The sequence below is a fragment of the Oncorhynchus keta genome, chromosome 14, assembly GCF_023373465.1.
Source record: "Oncorhynchus keta strain PuntledgeMale-10-30-2019 chromosome 14, Oket_V2, whole genome shotgun sequence".
Taxonomy (NCBI): domain Eukaryota; kingdom Metazoa; phylum Chordata; class Actinopteri; order Salmoniformes; family Salmonidae; genus Oncorhynchus; species Oncorhynchus keta.
The window spans coordinates 42,096,900-42,116,348 of record NC_068434.1 but is presented as its reverse complement, the minus strand read 5'-3'; the positions used below and the strand labels follow the sequence as shown (position 1 = coordinate 42,116,348).

General features: G+C 41.5%; 1 protein-coding gene across 6 annotated transcripts in view; it reads right to left on the bottom strand.

Moving 5' to 3' along the window:
- Nucleotides 1–13,650, bottom strand: part of fancc (FA complementation group C) — a 36,748-nt gene extending 23,098 nt beyond the window's left edge. Inside the window, exons 1-6 of one of the 6 annotated variants that reach the window (XM_035786117.2) lie at nucleotides 13,528–13,650; nucleotides 12,103–12,211; nucleotides 10,436–10,515; nucleotides 9,403–9,605; nucleotides 5,826–5,913; nucleotides 5,640–5,734 (exon numbers count right to left, since the gene is read on the bottom strand). In XM_035786117.2, the coding sequence (XP_035642010.1) occupies nucleotides 5,640–5,734; nucleotides 5,826–5,913; nucleotides 9,403–9,605; nucleotides 10,436–10,478 (429 nt within the window). In that variant the 5' untranslated portion in view covers nucleotides 10,479–10,515; nucleotides 12,103–12,211; nucleotides 13,528–13,650. Of the gene's footprint in view, nucleotides 1–5,639; nucleotides 5,735–5,825; nucleotides 5,914–9,402; nucleotides 9,606–10,214; nucleotides 10,331–10,435; nucleotides 10,516–12,102; nucleotides 12,212–13,527 lie in introns of those variants that run through there. The other 5 variants (XM_035786116.2, XM_035786120.2, XM_035786118.2 and 2 more) reach the window with 5 other exon arrangements.
- Nucleotides 13,651–19,449: the final 5,799 nt, after the last annotated feature.

Below are 19,449 nucleotides of genomic sequence, written 5' to 3'. Positions count from 1 at the left end.
CCCCCCAAAGTAGAATACCTGTTAGGCAACTGTCTAAAACACATGTGGTCAACCCTCAGTCTGAAGAGATACTGGGTGTGCAGGCTTCTAATCAAGCCCTGCTCAAACACATCAGTCAGTTTATCAAGGTTCGATTGAGCAGCTCATTTCTAAATTGTGGTTTGTTAGAGGGGTTAGGAATAAAAGCCTGCACACCCAGTAGCTCTCCTGGAGGATGGACCACCCTTGATGTGAAACATTACAACCAAATAAGTTTTATGCCTTTTTGAAATAATTCACTCATTCAATATATTAAAAGATAAATGACTATGGTAGGCTACACATTTTTTTATTGAGCTGAGGCAAGCCCACAAATTGTCTTCAATCATATTTATCACGGTTAGAACAATGAGACAAATATTTCACCAGATGTATAAATGTGAAGCATCCATTTGGCGTTTCCACTTATTTACATTACAGTTGCTCTTATCCAGAGCGACTTACAGTAGGATACGTTTTCATACAATTTTTTTTATCGTACTTGTCCCCCGTGGGAATCGAACCCCCAACCCTGGCATTGCAAGCACCATGCTCTACCAAGTGAGCCACACGGGACATAATATGGTATTGATATGGTAGTTAGAGAAAGTCCAGTGGTGGGCAGTTGTTGAAGATGGATGTTGGCAGACATTCTGCAAATTCTCTCATCGATGAAAACATTTGATCGCAATACAGTTTTCTGTTACCAAAACTAGAATCGGTTAAGAACAGAGTGGACTAAGTTTTGTAGACGTTTCCAAAAATCCGTGTTGTTTAGGAGTGCAAAGGCTAATTGAGTTATTGCACACGTGCACTTCACAGAGTAGGTGTTCCCTAATGGAAATATGCTAATTAATGCTAGAACATGTCAATAGCATCTCGCTAGCTCGTGCTTGGCTTGGCCCACCCCATTATTGCTTGTTCTGCCCACTATGACTCATTTGTTCCCATTGGAAAGGACAGGCTGTTGTCTATCTTCGGTTAGTTATACACATATTTTATATTTACATTAGAAGTGTTCAGTTTGCAGGCTGACTAGCATTGAGTTACAGTGCCTTCAGAAAATATTCATACCCCTTGACTTATTACAGATGTTGTGTTACAGCCTGAATTCAAAATGGATTCAATTTAGATTCTCTGACCCATCTAGACACAATAACCCAGAATGACAAAGTGTAAACATGTTTAGACATTTTGCAAATTTATCGAAAATGAAATACAGAAATATCTAATTTACATAATGTATTCACTCCCCTGAGTCAATACTTTGTAGAAGCACCATTGGCAGTGATTACAGCTGTAAGTCTTTCTGGGTAAGTCCCTAAGAACTTTCTACACCTGGATTGTGCAATATTTGCCCATTGATCTTTTTTTTTTAATTCTTCAAGATCTGTCAACCATTTTCAGGTCTTAACATAGATTTTCAGGATAGATTTATGTCAAAACTGTTACTCTGCCACTCAGGACGATTCACTGTCTTCTTAGTAAGCAACTCCAGTGTATATTTCGATTGCTCAGTTTGGTCGGGCAGCCAGCTCTAGGAAGAGTCTTAGAGGTTCCAAACTTCTTCCATTTAAGAATGGAGGCCACTGTGTCCTTGGGGACCTTCAATGCTGCAGAAATTGTTTGGTACCCTCACCAGATCTGTGCCTGAACACAATCTACGGAGCTCTACGGACAATTCATTTGGCATCAAGGCTTGTTTTTTTCCCTCTGAAATGCACTGTCAACTGTGGGACCTTATATAGTCAGGTGTGTGCCCTTCCAAATCATGTCCAATCAATTGAATTTACCACAGGTGGACTCCAATCATGTTGTAGAAACATCTCAAGGATGATCAATGGAAACAGGATGCACCTGAGCTCAATTTCGAGTCTCATAGGAAAGGGTCTGTATACTTATGTAAATAAGTAAATAAAAGGTACTTTTTTTTTCAGTTAAAAAAAAAACGTTCAAACATTTCTGAATATGTGTTTTTGCTTTGTCATTATGGGGTATTGTGCGTAGGTTGAGGGGATAAAAAAAAAACATTTTAGAATAAGGCTGTTGCGTAACAAAATGTGGAAAAAGTGAAGGGGGCTGAATACTTTCCGAATGCACTGTACATTTCCCCTAATGTTATTAGACTACCTCTTTTCTTTCTCGATTGTTACTTAATTTCTTCCTTGCTTTCAACAGTTAAAATAATTTCAGTTGTCCTTATCGTCATCATTCTAATGACATCGTTGAATAATAAAGGACTAGAATTAGATGCAGAGGCTTTCTTCTCTTCACAAAGGTTGAAAGGTTATGGGTGTGAATGAATAACTGATATAGCCTACCGCCATCGCGCATTCGCTCTTCTTTCAAACTACCCGTGAGTTCCATTGGCTGCTGTATTTAACATTCAGCAAACAAGAGCTTGCGTCCCTCTTCAAATAATACATTGGTATAAGAAATGCACAACAAAAAATATCCAGCAAGCTATTCTAGTCTTGCTTTTCCAGCATGGGACTCCAAGAGCTCAGGAAAGTTTTTTAAGGAGAGGCCAGCAGAGCACAGGTGCGTGCATATTGCGCAAGAGACAAAGGCTATAAATTAGAAGCTACATACATAACCCATTATTAATTAGCTAAATATAAGGCTAATACTGCATTGACTATTACCTGAAAGAGGTAGGCTAGGACATCTATCGGGCTAAATAAAGTATCAATCTAGAACAGGATGATGTATTTTGGATGCAATTTGAATTGGTGGAGAGAGAGAGAGAAAGACTGCGAGAGTGCGCTCATGCATACACCGACAATATTTGAGTGATAAGCTGTTTTAAAACTCTGCAGCTGCAATAAAACATTTTTTTAAATCTTTCAAATGAAAAAAATAAGGTGACCCCCGAAAGCCAGATGGAGATGGGTAAATTAAGACACACATTCGGCCTTTATATTACTGTAGTACAGCCTATGCTACTAAAATAAGTTACCATGGTGAGATGGTTGGTCTACGTGCATTGTGAACTGTGCTCCATACTGAGATGGGCAGTCTGTCCCCACCCTGAGCGTTGATGTCTCATCATGCAGAGGCTGTAGAGAAGCCAGATTTAGACATCTCATATCATTTAACAGTTCCATTTCACACCACGCTCTTCAATTAATTAGAATTTACCGGTTTCTCGCAGTTATTTATCCTGGGAAAAGGTTGTGGTTTTGGGTGGTAAATCTCGGTAACCGGGTTCCTGCCATTCAACCCTAGCTCAGACACCCATACATACCCCACAAGACATGCCACCAGAGCAGAGTCTTGGAAACACACAGTATTACATTGAGCCATGACTACATGGAACTCACTTCCACATCAAGTAACTCAAGCCGGCAGTGAAATCAGATATTTAAAAAACAACACCTCACTGTGTTGAAACACACACCCTAACACACGCACTCTACACACAAACATTACAATATTGTAGTATAAATTAATGTAAGTATTACAAATAAATTGTATATTGTAAATGTGTAATAATAGAGTAAATATGTAATATCTTGTACGATATATTGTTGTGTTTTTGATAAAGGCTGTTGTTTTGTTGTGATGTAATAGTTTTAATCCTGTTTGGACCCCAGGAAGAGTAGCTGCTGCTGCCTTGGCTATTGAGGATCCTAATAAATACTAAATACCGCTTCCCCCCATTTCAGCTCATATGGAGACTCGAACTCAGGACCTCTGCCCTGAAAACACTGTCGGAGCTAAGAACAATAAGGATTTCGCTACACCCTCAATAACATCTGCAAAATATGTGTACACAACCAATTACATTTGATATTTATCACAATGAAACAGATACATTTAAATTACATTTTAAAATTGAATGCAATATCCATTCAATTTAGTTTCAAATCATGAAATACAAGTTACATTTATGAATTCAATCAATCAATTTGTGCATAAAAATTCTAAGATATTGATTACAAATACAGTTTGTTGGCGCTCAAATCACTCCATACAAAATACTCTTTGCTTTAAGAGAACTTACTATGGCTGTTAAAGTATACAGTACCAGTCAAAGGTTTAGACACACCTACTCATTCAAGGGTATTTCTTTGTGTACTCTTTTCTACATTGTAGAATAATAGTGAAGACATCAAAACGAGGAAATAACACATATGGAATCATATCAAAGTATTCTTCAAAGTAGCCACCCTTTGCCTTGATGACAGGTTTGCACACGCTTGGCATTCTCTCAACCAACTTAATGAGGTAGTCACCTGGAATGCTATTTAATTAACAGGTGTGCCTTGTTAAAAATGAATTTGTGGAATTTCTTTCATTCTTAATGCACTTAAGCCAATCAGTTGTGTTTTGACAAGGTAGGGGTGGTATACAGAAGATGGTATTTTACCAAATAGGGCTAAGTTCATATTATGGCAAGAACAGCTCAAATAAGCAAAGAGAAACGACAGTCCATCATTACTTTAAGAGATGACGGTCAGTCAATAAGGAACATTTCAAGTGCAGTCGTAAAAACCATCAAGCGCTATGATGAAACTGGCTCTCATGAGGACCACCACAGGAAAGGAAGACCCAGAGATACCTCTGCAGCAGAGGATAGGTTCATTACAGTTACCATCCTCAGAAATTGCAGCCCAAATAAATGTTTCACAGAGTTCAAATAACAGACATAACGCAACATCAACTGTTCAGAGGAGACTTTCGATTTGGTTCAAAGAAACCACTACTGAAGGACACCAATAAGAAGAAGAGACTTTCTTGGGTCAAGAAACACGAGCAATGGTCAAAGACCAGTGGAAATCTGTCCTTTGGTCTGATGAGTCTATATTTGAGATTTTTGGTTCTAACCGCCATGTCTTTGTGAGACGCAGAGTAGGTGAACGGATGATCTCCACGTGTGTATGTTCCTACAGTGAGAAATGGAGGTGGTGATGTGATGGTGCTTTGCTGGTGAGACAGTGATTTATTTAGAATTCAAGGCACACTTAACCAGCATGGCTACCACAGCATTCTGCAGCGATACTCCATCCCATCTGGTTTGCGCCGAGTGGGACTATCGTTTGTTTATCAACAGGACAATGACTCAACACATCTCCAGGCTGTGTAAGGGCTATTTGACCAAGAAGGAGAGTGATGGAGTGCTGCATCAGATGACCTGGCCTCAATCACCTGATCTCAATCCAATTGAGATGGTTTTGGATGAGTTGGACCGCAAAGTGAAGGAAATGCAGCCTAAAAGTGCTCAGCATATGTGGGAACTCCTTTAAGATTCCTGGCAAAACATTCCAGGTCAAGCTGGTTGAGAGAATGCCAAAAATTGTGCAAAGCTGTCATCAAGGCAACGGGTGGCTACATTGAAGAATCTCAAATATATTTTGATTTGTTTAACAATCGTTTGGTTACTACATGATTCCATAGTTTTGATGTCTTTGCGTTTATTCTACAATGTAGAAAATAGTAAAAATAAATAAAAACCCTTGAATGAGTAGAGTAGGTGTCCAAACTTTTGACTGGTACTGTATGTCTCACTGTAAGTTATGGAATCATAGACAAGGACACAGGTGTAAGTGCTAAATGTTGTTTTTTTGTGCATACAAAATATGAGTGATGAAGGGATAGAATGATTGATATATTATTACCCGTATCCACTGGTTGGCCTTCCTCTCAACAGCGTTATGAGGTTCCTCTGAATACAGACTCCACAGACTCTGGAGCAGGAGTGATCGGCTCTCAGCTGAACACAGGACACACACAACAAAACACAAGATAACACATTAGGCAAGGCATCCATCCACCGAACCCTACCCTATTGACAGTCCACTCACCATCCACAGTGACATAGGGGTTCCAGCAGAGGCGGCCGAGGAACTGGCCTATGAAGGGAATAGTCCTCATGGTCTCTGTGGTGGAGCTCTGGAAACGCACAAAGCACGGACACTAACACACTCCACACCAACATGACTGGGCCAAACCAAGGCTGTGTCCCAAATGCCACCCTATTCCCTATGTAATGCACTACTTTTGACCAGGACCCATCTGTTCAAAAGTAGTGCATGGGATTAGGGTGCCATCTGGGACAATACCCTATAACTGACTGTATGTACTGTAGCATACACTACCATGTACTGTAGCATACACTACCGTTGAAAAGTTTGGAGTCACTTAGAAATGTCCTTGTATTTGAAAGAAAAGCACATTGTTTGCCCATTAAAATAACATCAAATTGATCAGAAATACAGTGTAGACATTGTTAATAATGTAAATTACTATTCTAGGTGGAAACGGCAAATATCTACCGAAACAGACGCCTCACAAGTCCACAACTGGCAGCTTCATTAAATAGTACTCGCAAAACACTAGTCTCAACGTCAACAGTGAAGAGGTACTCCGGGATGCTGGCCTTCTGGACAGAGTTCCTCTGTCCGGTGGGCCAAACCAAGGCTGTCCCAAGAAGGCCAGCATCCCAGAGTCGCCTCTTCACGTTGAGACTCGTGTTTTGCTGGTATTATTTAATGAAGCTGCCAGTTGTGGACTTGTGAAGTGTCTGTTTCTCAAACTGGACACTAATGTACTTGTCCTCTTTCTCAGTTGTGCACCGGGGCCTCCCACTCCCCTTTCTATTCTGGTCAGAGCCAGTTTACGCTGTTCTGTGAAGGGAGTAGTACATAGCCTTGTACGAGATCTTCACTTTCTTGGCAATTTCTCACATAGAATAGCATACACAACTACAGTGTGTACTGTAGCATACACAGTGTGTACTGTAGCATATACAGTACCATGACAGGGTTTCCCAAACAGATTGCCAGGACCCACTTGTACAATCTTAAGTAACTAGAGTAAAAAAACTAAAAACAAAGCATTCATAAGTTTAGTACAACTTTGTTTTTCACATTTCACCCATAAACATTTCCTGGGTTTAATTTTCCCCCAGAGCGAGAACACATCATGTGTTGAGAAATGTGAGAGATACACAAAACAGATGGGCCAGGTAGTGGTGTGACGGGCCAGGTAGTTTGGGGTGTTGGGGCTCAGCCTTGCCCGCTTACAAACTGTACGCGAGTGTGTGAGTGTGTGTGCTTTTTTAAGTGAGCATCTGGTTGTGCGTGGAAGACTCTTCAGCTCACAGCAACAAGGGGCCATTTAAAACATTTTTCTCCAGCCAATTAAAAATGGAGAGCTTGTAGCAGAACACTGTAGGGAATGGCAGCTAGTCGTTGCTAGCTTAATACTGACCAATGACACAAAGGGTCTGTTCAGAAGGGTGTGACGCTACGAAATGTTCAGAAAAATCACTGATCTCTACCTGATTTGATAAGAGAAAGCAAGGTTACCAACCTATGATTACCCAAGGTAGAGAGGAAGGAAGGAAGCATGCATTTCTCCAGTCTTAAACAGAGTCCCTGATGTCATTCATTGGAACCTGGGGCGTTAACGATGTAGCATCTCTTAAAAATGTAGACCTAGCATCTTGTGTGTGACACAGCCAGGGCGGTACTGTTGTCGCATTTCTTTTCGATGGCCTCTCTATGCATCACTTCAACATGTGCTCGCCCTGCCAATGTACTGTACACTGGAACACACTCAAAGCGTCGCACTCTTTCCAATCCTGTACATAACACATGGTCTCAGTTTAACATGACACGCCTGTGTGTGTGTGTGTGTGTGTGTGCGTGCGCCCCCCTTGTATGACGCAACCCAGAAGGAATATTTATTTACAATAAGATCTTTATTACAGTTTGAGGCTATTGAAACATACCATACAGGCCTCAAAGAAAGAATGAATGAGCCGTCGCAACAGAAAATAATTATCACCAATTACCAGAGCCAAATCAGCATCACGTTAGTGACTGGGCACACTAATACTGTCCCTCATAAAAAGCCAAGCTTTAGACATGCTGTATCTACTGTGCATACCAAGACATCTAGGAACAGAAGTGGCTGATTACGTGGTGATCACAGGGAGTTTATGGGACCCTTTGTCTGTCCAACGATGTCATCAGGGCAAAGATATGACAAAGCAACGTCAATCCACTGATCTATAGTGCACTACTATGGGCCCTGGTTGAAAGTGGTGCACTACTGTGTACAGGGAGATGGGGTACATTTGAGACTCAACCCTTGCCTCCCTTGGGCAGTACTGGAGACATTCATTCCCATGGAAGGTGTCAGTGGTATAGGTAAGTATCTAAGAGCTGCGTACTCCACGTACGCACACACTGCCACGCACACACTGACACCAACTCACACTCACATGCATGCACACACACACACGCACACAGACTTGTAATGCTGACTCTTTAAGTGAGTGTGTATATGAGTGTATCCAGCAGGCCCCCACCAGCCAGAAGGAAAACCAAACACACATACAGCTCCTTGGGTCCTAACCCAAAGCAAATTAGGAAATGGATATTAATTGGAATATTTTTTTTCATCCTCGAGGCGAAAGCCACAATAAAGTCTTCTAGTCATCAAAGAAGGCAACACTGGTGCCGAGAAGTATTTTACTTAACCACTCTTTTATGAGCCCTCTGCCGGGAAAGGATTTCACTCCAATTAAGCGATCCTTCCCTCTCTCCTTCACACTCATTCACTCTCTCCCTCCCTTTCACATTGCAGATGCTCTCACCCTGGGGCTGACATAAAGTGGGGTTGAAATGATTGACCCCTTGATAAAGGTGAGCAAATATTACTGTAGAAAATAAATAATTCAAATACTGTGCTGCATTGTATACAAAAAATATATATATTTTATAATAATACAATTGTTCAGATGGGAAAAAAAAGAAAAGGGTCAACATTATTGACACCTGTTTTCAATACCTCCTCTTCTGTGGATAACGGTAGCGAGCCTTTTTCTAAAATGTTTTCTGAGATTGGAGAGCACATTGGGAGGGATATTCGACCATTTCTCCATACAGAATCCTTCCAGATCCTTGATGTCCTTTGTCTGTGCATTTGGACTGCCCTCTTCGATTCAAACCACAGGTTTTACAATGGGTTTCAACTCCACTCCAGAGATTGCCATTGCAAAATGTTGATTTTGTGGCCAATTAATAACTTCTTCTAAACCTCTCAGAGTTGGAGCTGACCTGGGATCAGTTTTGCCTTTTAGATCACAATGAATGAGATTAAGTAGACAGGGGACGGGCATTTGATCCCAGATCAGCACTCTTATTCTGAGAAGCCTAAAACATACGGCCCTTGGATCCGGTCCAGACACTACCCGTTCCTCTTCTCCTACCCATTCAATGGTTAGCAGATCTACAGGAACCTCTAGGTGTACAGTAGCTTAGCAATATGATCCACCTATCTGATACATTCAAATCTGATAGCAGACAGGAGAAGGGGCCAGAAGAATGGGTGTTGGGTTGTTTGGGATGGGGCAGGGCACTGTCCACTTACCCGCATGTGTATGTCTGTGAGGAGGAGCTGGAGGAAGGCCCTGAGAGGGCCCAGGTGAAGGCAGGTGTCTCTCTGGGTGTCTGGGCTCTCAGTCTGGCCCCACTCCACTGCCTTTCCTAGCCAGAAGGCTACCTCCTGGGGCTTTAGGCCAGCCATGGATCCCGTCTGGGCCTGGGACATGGTTCTATTGGGGCTGGGGCAGCCTGTTGCGGAGCATGGTATATGGAAGACAAACAGACAGATATGATACACGGCTCAGGGAACACTAGCAGGACAAGGGATCCAAAGTAGGGTTGCAAAATTCAACATTTTCAGGTTTTCCAGAAATCCCGTATGGAGGATTCCCGTACTTCCTACCAATTCCAGGAGTATTCTATCCGGGATTTCTGGAAAACCTGTAGATTTTGGGAAAGTTACCAGAATAGTGCAACCCTTCTCTAGAGGCATGGAGGGCTGAAGTAGAACAATAACATGTTCTGTGGGTGTTGCAAAGTGACAGAAGCAGTAAAAATCACAACTAGGCTCTTCAAACATATGGCCCATCTGGGACAAAGTGAATTTGTCCTCACCCTGTATTCCATTCGAGCAGCCAGAAGAAAACAGGCATACACAACACCAGGGTAGTGTTTTAAAGGACTCAGGCCTCAACATCCCAACCTCATCAAGGATGTAGAGAACAAGGCACTTTTTTAAAGTAGCCCAACTCTTTATTTAACTAGGCAAGTCACTTAAGAACAAATTCTTATTTTAAATGACGGCCTAGGAACAGTGGGTTAACTGCCTTGTTCAGGGGCAGAACAACCTATTTTTACCTTGTCGGCTCAGCGATTCAATCCACCAACCTTTCGGGTACTGGCCCAACGCTCTAACCACTAGGCTACCTGTCGCCCCTGACTCTTAGAGCCGGTTTCACAGAAACAGATTCAACCTAGAAGTGAATTAAAAAGCATGCTGTATGGAGAATCTCAGAACACGTGCTTGTATCACAGATGTAGGCCCATGTACTGTAAATGGCAAATACAGTTGAACTTACAGCAAGGAGAGAAGTGCTGGGCCGTCTTAGACCGAAACCCCATCTCTCTCCATCTCTTCCTAGTCTCTCATCGAACCCTACTGAGAAATAAACCACACATTCTTCACCTTTTATGATGATGCGGATAAACTGGTGGGGGGGTTGTGACGGTGTGTGTGTGTCAGGTGTGTATGTGCTTGTGTGTAGCCTGAGAACAGCGTGTGTGTGTGTCCGGAGCTGGCAGTCGTGTGTTATTGTTGTTTTTAGCTATAATGACAGGTCTGTGAGGGACACCACAGGTTGTGTTTTACGACCACCTCATTACACACCACTTGTTTAATGTCTTGCCATCATCTCTGCTGGAAAGCCCCTATGGCTCAGCGATGTGAATATATAATTACTTGTTTAAAAGAGAGGAAAAAAAAGCCCAACCAAATTAAGGACAAACGCCCCTTGTTGACCTGTGATGGGAGCACAGCTTTCAACACACAAGAGGTTGAGTATAGTGGTATGCCGCATATCCAACTGGCTCACACACACACACACACACACGCTTCGTCCAAAATGCATTTAGAGTGTGAAATAATATGCGACTGAGTCAATATTGTTGTAAAATACTTTTTCGAAGATATGTTTGTGGACTTTGGGTAAAGGAAGGTTTTTAAATTGTTGACGTCATTTCAAAAGAATAAAAGATCAGTTCTCCAATAGGCTTTACTGAGTCTTCTCCCATTTAGACAGCCTAGCATCAAGCAGGTTCCATCAGGTGTTAGCCTAGACTAGGTTGATCGACTGTAGTTTCCTACCTTCAAATTATAACTGAGGAGGCAGCAAGTAGCCTAGCGGTTAAAAACGTTGGGCCAGTAACCAAAAGGTTGCTGGTTCGAATCCTGAGCTGGCAAGGTGGAACAATCTGCCAATTCTGCCCTTGAGCAAGGCAGTTAAACCCCAACAACTGCTGTGGACGTCAAGTAAGGCAGCCCCATGCACCTCTCTGATTCAGAGAGGGTTGGGTTAAATGCAGGAGACACATTCAGTTAAATGCATTCAGTTGTGCAACTAAATAGGTATCCCCTTTCCTTGATTATAAGTATTAGCTAATCTTGGACACCTAAAACTAAAATCTTGCGAATTTGCAACAGGCTTTTTTTGTGTCGCAGTGGTCGATTTTTGAAAGTGTATTTATTGCGACTTTCTGTATTTTTTAAGATCTTTATCTTGAAAACTTGATCAAAACATTTTGGGACTGTATGGACTAATGAAAACATTTCTTTAAAATGTTTTTATAATTCCAATTCAATTCATACTCAAAAACCCCACAGTCTAATTTCAATTCAATAACTTGAAGATTTATAAAATTTGAATTGAATTAAATGTAAATTATCCACTTCTTAATTCAAGAATTAAAAATGTTGAATGAAATTGGAATGGACCCCAACCCTGGTCCCTGACAAAATCATTTCTGTTACATTTTTTTACAAGAAACATAAACAATAAAAAAATATATATAATTGCTGCCAAATCACCCATTTGTGTTATGCAATGTGCATCTGTTCACAAAAATATGACAGGAACCATAGGCCAGAACATTAACTAAAGGGCCCTAAAAACACACAAAAGAAATTTAGCTAATTATTTTCATATTTAAACATAAATGCATCAGATGTTATTGTACAAAATGAGCCCACCCTTAGCAGTTGTTAATGAGACATTATCTTCTTCTCTGGTCTGGTCACCCAGTAGTGTTTCGAAGAGAAGCAAACATTGGAGCCCACACTGTTCTTCTGTGCTCTATTACTGTTGGTGACATCACAGTAACTGCTTCTGCCAAACCAGATCTACTACGCTTTTTACATCTCACACACAATGCATTGGAATAAAACTTTTCAGGCTCCACATGATATAAAATACAGCACTTTTCCAGCCACCCTTAATGGCAACTGAATATAAATTATGTACTGTATGTTAGGAACATTTTCAATAGAGACTTTCTATAAATTGCTGTATTAAAAGGTAACTAGAGAAGTAACTATCAAAAACCAGAGCCAGGTATATGGCTAAAACAAATGTTATGACATTAACATGGAATCATGTAAGCCCCTAAATTCCACACGAGCATACTGTTTTAACTGTGCTGTGACTGTTCTTACTGTACTCAGTGGTGGAAAAAGTACCCAATTGTCATACTTGAGTAAAGACGCCTTCATAGAAAATGACTCAAGTAAAAGTCACCCGGCAAAATACTACTTGAGTAAAAAAGTCTAAAAGTATTTGGTTTTAAATATACTTAGGTATAAAAAGTCAATCTAATTGCTAAAATATACTTAAGTATCAAAAGTACAAGTATAAATCACTTCAAATTCCTTATATTAAGCAAAGCAGACAGCAACATTTTCTAGTTTTTAATTCATTTAGAGATAGCGAGGGGCACACTCCAACACTCAGACAATTTACAAATGAAATGTGTTTAGTGAGTCCAACAGATCAGAGGCAGTAGGGATGACCAGGGATGTTCTCTTGATAAGTGTGTTAATTAGACCATTTTCCTGTCCTGCTAAGCATTTAAAACGTATTGAGAACTTTTGGTGTCAGGGAAAATGTATGTAGTAAAAAGTACATACATTTTGGTTTAGGAATGTAGTGAAGAAAAAGTCATCAAAAAAATGTAAAGTACAGACCCCCTCAAAATACGACTTAAGTAGTACATTAAAGTATTTTTACCTAAGTACTTTACTCCATTACCTGTACTTCAATTGGAATGCAATACTTATGAGCCACCTCGAGATGTCAGTATTTCATGCTCTCGGGTTGAGACGTAAATATACACTCTCTCGTTTGATAAGACACCCAGAAAGTCCTCCTGCCGTTGACACACAAAACACACTCAACCTACATGAGTGATGTAGGTAGGAAATAAATAATGCAAGAATCAAAATAGTAACGTTGCCACCACGTTTTACTACTGCTTGTTTGGCTCACGCGCTGTCACAAGCAAAGGCATAGCTAGCATAGCAATCAAACTTGTTTAAAATGTAGCTACATACTATCCTAAAATAAGCCGTCATAAAATGTGTATGTAGCTAATACACCATCAGCGACATTAAATTACCAACCTGTATGTTGTGTTCAAATTCACTATCAGAAAACGTTCTCCTTTGTAAAGTAACAACAGTGAACTTCCCTCTGCAGCGAAGCCGGATATGTCCGAATCCCATTGGCTGAGGTCCCACCGCGCCTTCTCAAACGTGGGCGGTCGCTCGCGCCTTAAATTGGCTCTTTGTACGGATCTAGGATCAGTTGACCCTGCTCAAATCTAAAACTTTACCATTAGATGTTGAAATACAAAACCAACTTTAGGTCAGTATTTAGGGGAAACTTGTTGTGATTTGACCAGTGCTCCATTTATTGGCGTTAGAACAGATAAAGAAAGTAAAGTAATTTTGGTGTGTATGATAATAAATAGCATAAGGCCAACACTTGAATTTAAGTGAAATTAGTTCAGCTACACTATAACTTGCTGACAGCAAATAGGTAGCAAGGATAATTATTTGCACTTTTTTATATACTGCTGTATATATATTGCCCCCCCCCCCCTTCTTACAGTTGGTTCCACTTTGAACCATTGGGTGGCACTGTGTAAAGGAAAAACCCTGTTGTTACTCACTGCTTGTAGAAGCATGAGAACAGGAACATGTCAGTTGGAGGCTGGGGGAGAGTATGCTTCATTGACACCAGGTTTGGGCCCCCAATTTTCTATTGTTATGTCAGTCACTGGCCATCACTTAATTAGCCATGTCAGCTATCAATATTTAGATTGGTATTTAGTCTAGCCAGCTATCTAAACTTGTAGCAATCATGGCCGAATACCGCCCGGGCACGCAGGGCAGATGTCATATTAGCATGGTATAAGTCATTACAAAATGGGTAGAATTTTAGGAAATTTGCTTTAAAACGGCAAACATTTTTCTTCACCCCATGGCAAACATGGGTAGTATTGCAGGAAATTAGCTGTACAGCTGCATCATGTTTCTCGCAGCCCCATGGCAAAATGTGTAGAATTGCAGAAAACTTGCTTTAAAACGGCAACATTATTCTACGCCCCATGGCAAAACTTTAATTTCTGTCCACCGTCAACAGGGGTGCCACTTAAATGTTTTGCCGTGAGAATTTCACTAAGGACCCCCAGGCATCAGTGACCAAGTACACTGTATAACTCTCTTAGTAGCTTATTATTAGGAGCCTATTATAATAGTACACTACATCATATATCATATCTATACTGAAAAAATATATATAAACACAACATGTAAAGTGTTGGTCCAATGTTTCATGAGCTGAAATAAAGGATCCCCAACAAAATGTCATGCGTAAAAAATGTTTATTTCTCTCAACTTTTGTGCACAAATTTGTTTACATCCCTGTAAGTGAGCATTTCCCCATTGCCAAGACAATCCATCCACCTGACAGGTGTGGCATATCAATAAGCTGATTAAACAGTATGATCATTACACAGGTGCACCTTGTGTTGGAGACAATAAAAGGCCACTCTAAAATGTGCCGTTTTGGCACACAACACAATGCCACAGAGGTCTCAAGTTTTGAGGGAGTGTGCAATTGGTATGCTGACTGCAGGAATGTTACCAGAGCTGTTGTAAGATAATTGCATGTTCATTTGTTGACCATAAGCAGCCTTCAACGGATTTTAAAGAATTTGGCAGTACTTCCAACCTGCCTCACAACCGCAGACCACGTGTAACTACGCCAGCCCAGGACCTCCACATCCAACTTCTTTACCTGTGGGATTGTCTGACCATGGTGCTTGCCTACGGAGCTGTGAGGGGAACGGCACCTCAGTACCTCCAGGCTCTGATCAGGCCCTACACCCAAACAAGGGCACTGTGTTCATCCACCTCTGGCCTGCTCGTCTCCCTACCACTGAGGAAGTACAGTTCCCGCTCAGCCCAGTCAAAACTGTTCGCTGCTCTGGCCCCCCAATGGTGGAACAAACTCCCTCACGACGCCAGGACAGCGGAGTCAATCACCACCTTCCGGAGACACCTGAAACCCCACCTCTTTAAGGAATACCTAGGATAGGATAAAGTAATCCTTCTCACCCCCCTTAAAAGATTTAGATGCACTATTGTAAAGTGGCTGTTCCACTGGATGTCATAAGGTGAATGCACCAATTTGTAAGTCGCTCTGGATAAGAGCGTCTGCTAAATGACTTAAATGTAATGTAATGTCTGAGACCAGTCACCCGGACAGCTGATGAAACTGTGGTTTTGCAAAACCAAATAATTTCTGCCCAAGCGGTCAGAAACCGTCACAGGGAAGCTCATCTGTATGTTTGTTGTCCTCACCAGAGTCTTGACCTGACTGCAGTTCGGCATTCTAACCGACTTCAGTGGGCAAATGGTTTCAACTGTACCGGGCAGATGGTAGACAGTGTGTATGACGTCGTGTGAGCGAGCGGTTTGCTGATGTCAACATTGTGAACAGAGTGTCCCATGGTAGCAGTGGGGTTATTGTATGGCAGGCATAAGCTACAGACAACAAACACAATTGCATTTTATCGATGGCAATTTGATTTGATGATGAGACCGTGATGAGATCCTGAGGCTAATTGTCGTGCCATTCATCTGCCACCATCACCTCGTGTTTCAGCATGATAATACACGGCCCCACGTTGCAAGGATCTGTACACAATTCCTGGAAGCTAAAAATGTCCCAGTTCTTCCATGGCCTGCATACTCACCAGACATGTCACCCATTGAGCATGTTTGGCATGCTCTGGATCGACATGTATGATAGAGGGTTCCATTTCCCGCCAATATCCAGCAACTTTGCACAGCCATTGAAGAGGAGTGGGAGAACATTCCACAGGCCACAATCAACAGTCTTATCGACTCTATGCAAAGGAGATGTGTCGCTCTGCATGAGGCAAATGGTGGTCACACCAGATACTGACTGGTTTTCTGATCCACGTCCCTACCCTTTTCTACGATATCTGTGACCAACAGATGCATATCTGTATTCCCAGTCATGTGAAATCTATAGGTTAGAGCCAAATTTATTTATTTCAATTGACTGATTTCCTTATATGAACTGTAACTCAGTAAAATCTTTGAAAATGTTGAGTGTTCATATTTTTGTTCAGTGATATTGCATGGAGGATATTCATGCTTTGGGAAATGTGGGATAAGGTTATTATAAAGACCTAGATTGTAATGAATTTGACACTAACACCGAATGATACTCTTGGTAGGTTATGACAGTAACGACGGCTATTAACAAAAAGTGAAGAAAAACCCTCTGACACAAATACATTCAGCTGTGTGCCAGAAACATATTTTGCATCATAGATAGTTGTATTGTGTTTTCACTCTAAAGAGAAAAATATGTTACAGAGCGTTAGCAGTCATTGTGTCATCAGTGGCGTGGCAAGTTGTCATGCATCATCCACTTATCCCCTTGTACAGCGAGAGAGTGATGGAGAGAGAGAGAGAATTTATTTGAATTGAGAGAGAGAGAGAGAGAGAGAGAGAGAGAGAGAGAGAGAGAGAGAGAGAGAGAGAGAGAGAGAGAGAGAGAGAGAGTTGTGTGTGGTGTGGTGTGGCAGAGCAGCATTGACTGAGCCCCTCAATAAGAAACAGGACAGCAAGGCTTAGGCTGAGACCTGCAGACAATGCTGCCATTTTGTGGGCTCTAATTGGCACATCTGTAACCATGCTTCATTCTACACTGCTGTCTTCATAGGAAGAACTGAAGTGCACTGCCGTGGTGCGCTGGGGAAGGTATTTACGGGAGCAATTTGGTCTTTCTTAACGCTTACCTTCTGGAGACAGATGTTGCCTCAAGATCAATCACTCTGGGTGGGTCTCTGTCTCAGTACTGTAAAATGGCTTCCTTTCCTTGTCTTCTTTGCCTCTTTCTCATTATCTGTAAGAATATGATCCCAATGTCGTTTGTATGCCTACCTGTCTGCACCAAGATTTGATACCATGCTTACAACACAACAGTGGACTTCTAGAGCAGAAATATAGCCTGTCACTCCTTGTCAGACAATTGACTTGGATCTTCGGAAGGTGATGTCAGACACATAGAGCAGCACCCCCGTTATTGTAACCAGAGTAAGATAGAAAAGGGCTATGTCATAGGGATATGGAAGGAGAAGGGTGTCATAAGGATATTAAATGATAGAGAAGGGAAGTGGAATATTGGACATTACATATGAGTGGATATTGGACATATGACCTCAGACGTTTGTTTAAACACCTATGGGATACTTTTCTAGCCTTATCGTTTGTCTTTCACCACACGCGACATAGTGTTGTTTCAACATAGTCATGGAATAGCTTTGCAAATTGTCAAATTGAACTAATCAATCAAACCAGAGCGTATTATTTCCTTAAACCCAGTCCTAACCTTGAACAGTCCTTGGAGGTGTGAAAGATAAACCTGTCATGTGGTCCTCTGAGGCCCTACTGAGCAGTGCCTGAAATGGAGTGGCTAGGTCTCAAAGCCTTCGACAATGCTGTGTTAGTTAGAGTATATGTGTGAGCGTGAGCATATCTCTGTATACCTTCATGTGTGTGCATGTTTGTGTGTGTATTTGTGTGTGTGTGTGTGTGTGTGTGTGTGTGTGTGTGTGTGTGTGTGTGTGTGTGTGTGTGTGTGTGTGTGTGTGTGTGTGTGTGTGTGTGTGTGTGTGTGTGTGTGTGTGTGTGTGTGTGTGTGTGTGTGTGTGTGTGAATACTAGGCACAGTGTCCTCTTGTGTGGAGCAGAGTGCACACTATGGACAGGAATTTGGGGTCTCAGAGTCTGTCCCTCTGGAACCCAAAACAAATGTTGAGAGGTTCCTAGTGTGCCTGAGTGGCTCCACTGACAAATCACCTAGAAAGGGCTTCAGAGCAGACCCCGAGCAGCCTGCCCATATGGCAGGAAGAAGTTGTTTAAACAGAGCTAATGTAGTTTGTGTGTGTGCGACTGTGTGTGAGTGCATGCATTATGTGTGTATATTTGAGTAAATGTGCATGCATGTCTTATAGTACTGTTGCTTCAAACATGCTAAACATGTATTAGTTGAAGTTCAAGTTTTATTGTCACATGAACAAGTACAGTGAAATGCTTAACTTGTATACTCTACCCAACAGTCCAGTAATCAAAACTAAAATAATATAACTTAATTCAAACAAACAAATATATATATATATATATATATATATATATACAGTGTGAAAAACAAGTATTTGATAAACTGCCGATTTTGCAGGTTTTCCAACTTACAAAGCATGTAGAGGTCTGTAATTTTTATCAAAGGCACACTTCAACTGTGAGAGACCGAATCTAAAACTAAAATCCGGAAAATCACATTGTATGATTTTTAAGTTATTAATTAGCATTTTATTGCATGACATAAGTATTTGATCACCTACCAACCAATAAGAATTCCGGCTCTCACAGACCTGTTAGTTTTTCTTTAAGAAGCCCTCCTGTTCTCCACTCATCACCTGTATTAACTGCACCTGTTTGAACTCGTTACCTGTATAAAAGACACCTGTCCACACACTCAATCAGACAGACTCCAACCTCTCCACAATGGCCAAGACCAGAGAGCTGTGTAAGGACATCAGGGATAAAATTGGAGACATGCACAAGGCTGGGATGGGCTACGGGACAGTAGGCAAGCAGCTTGGTGAGAAGGCAACAACTGTTGGCACAATTATTAGAAAATGGAAGAAGTTCAAGATGACGGTCAATCACCCTCGGTCTGGGGCTCCATGCAAGATCTCACCTCGTGGGGCATCAATGATCATGAGAAAGGTGAGGGATCAGCCCAGAACTACACGGCAGGACCTGGTCAATGACCTGAAGAGAGCTGGGACCACAGTCTCAAAGAAAACCATTAGTAACACACTACGCCATCATGGATTAAAATCCTGCAGCGCACGCAAGGTCCCCCTGCTCAAGCCAGCGCATGTCCAGGCCCGTTTGAAGTTTGCAAATGACCATCTGGATGATCCAGAGGAGGAAT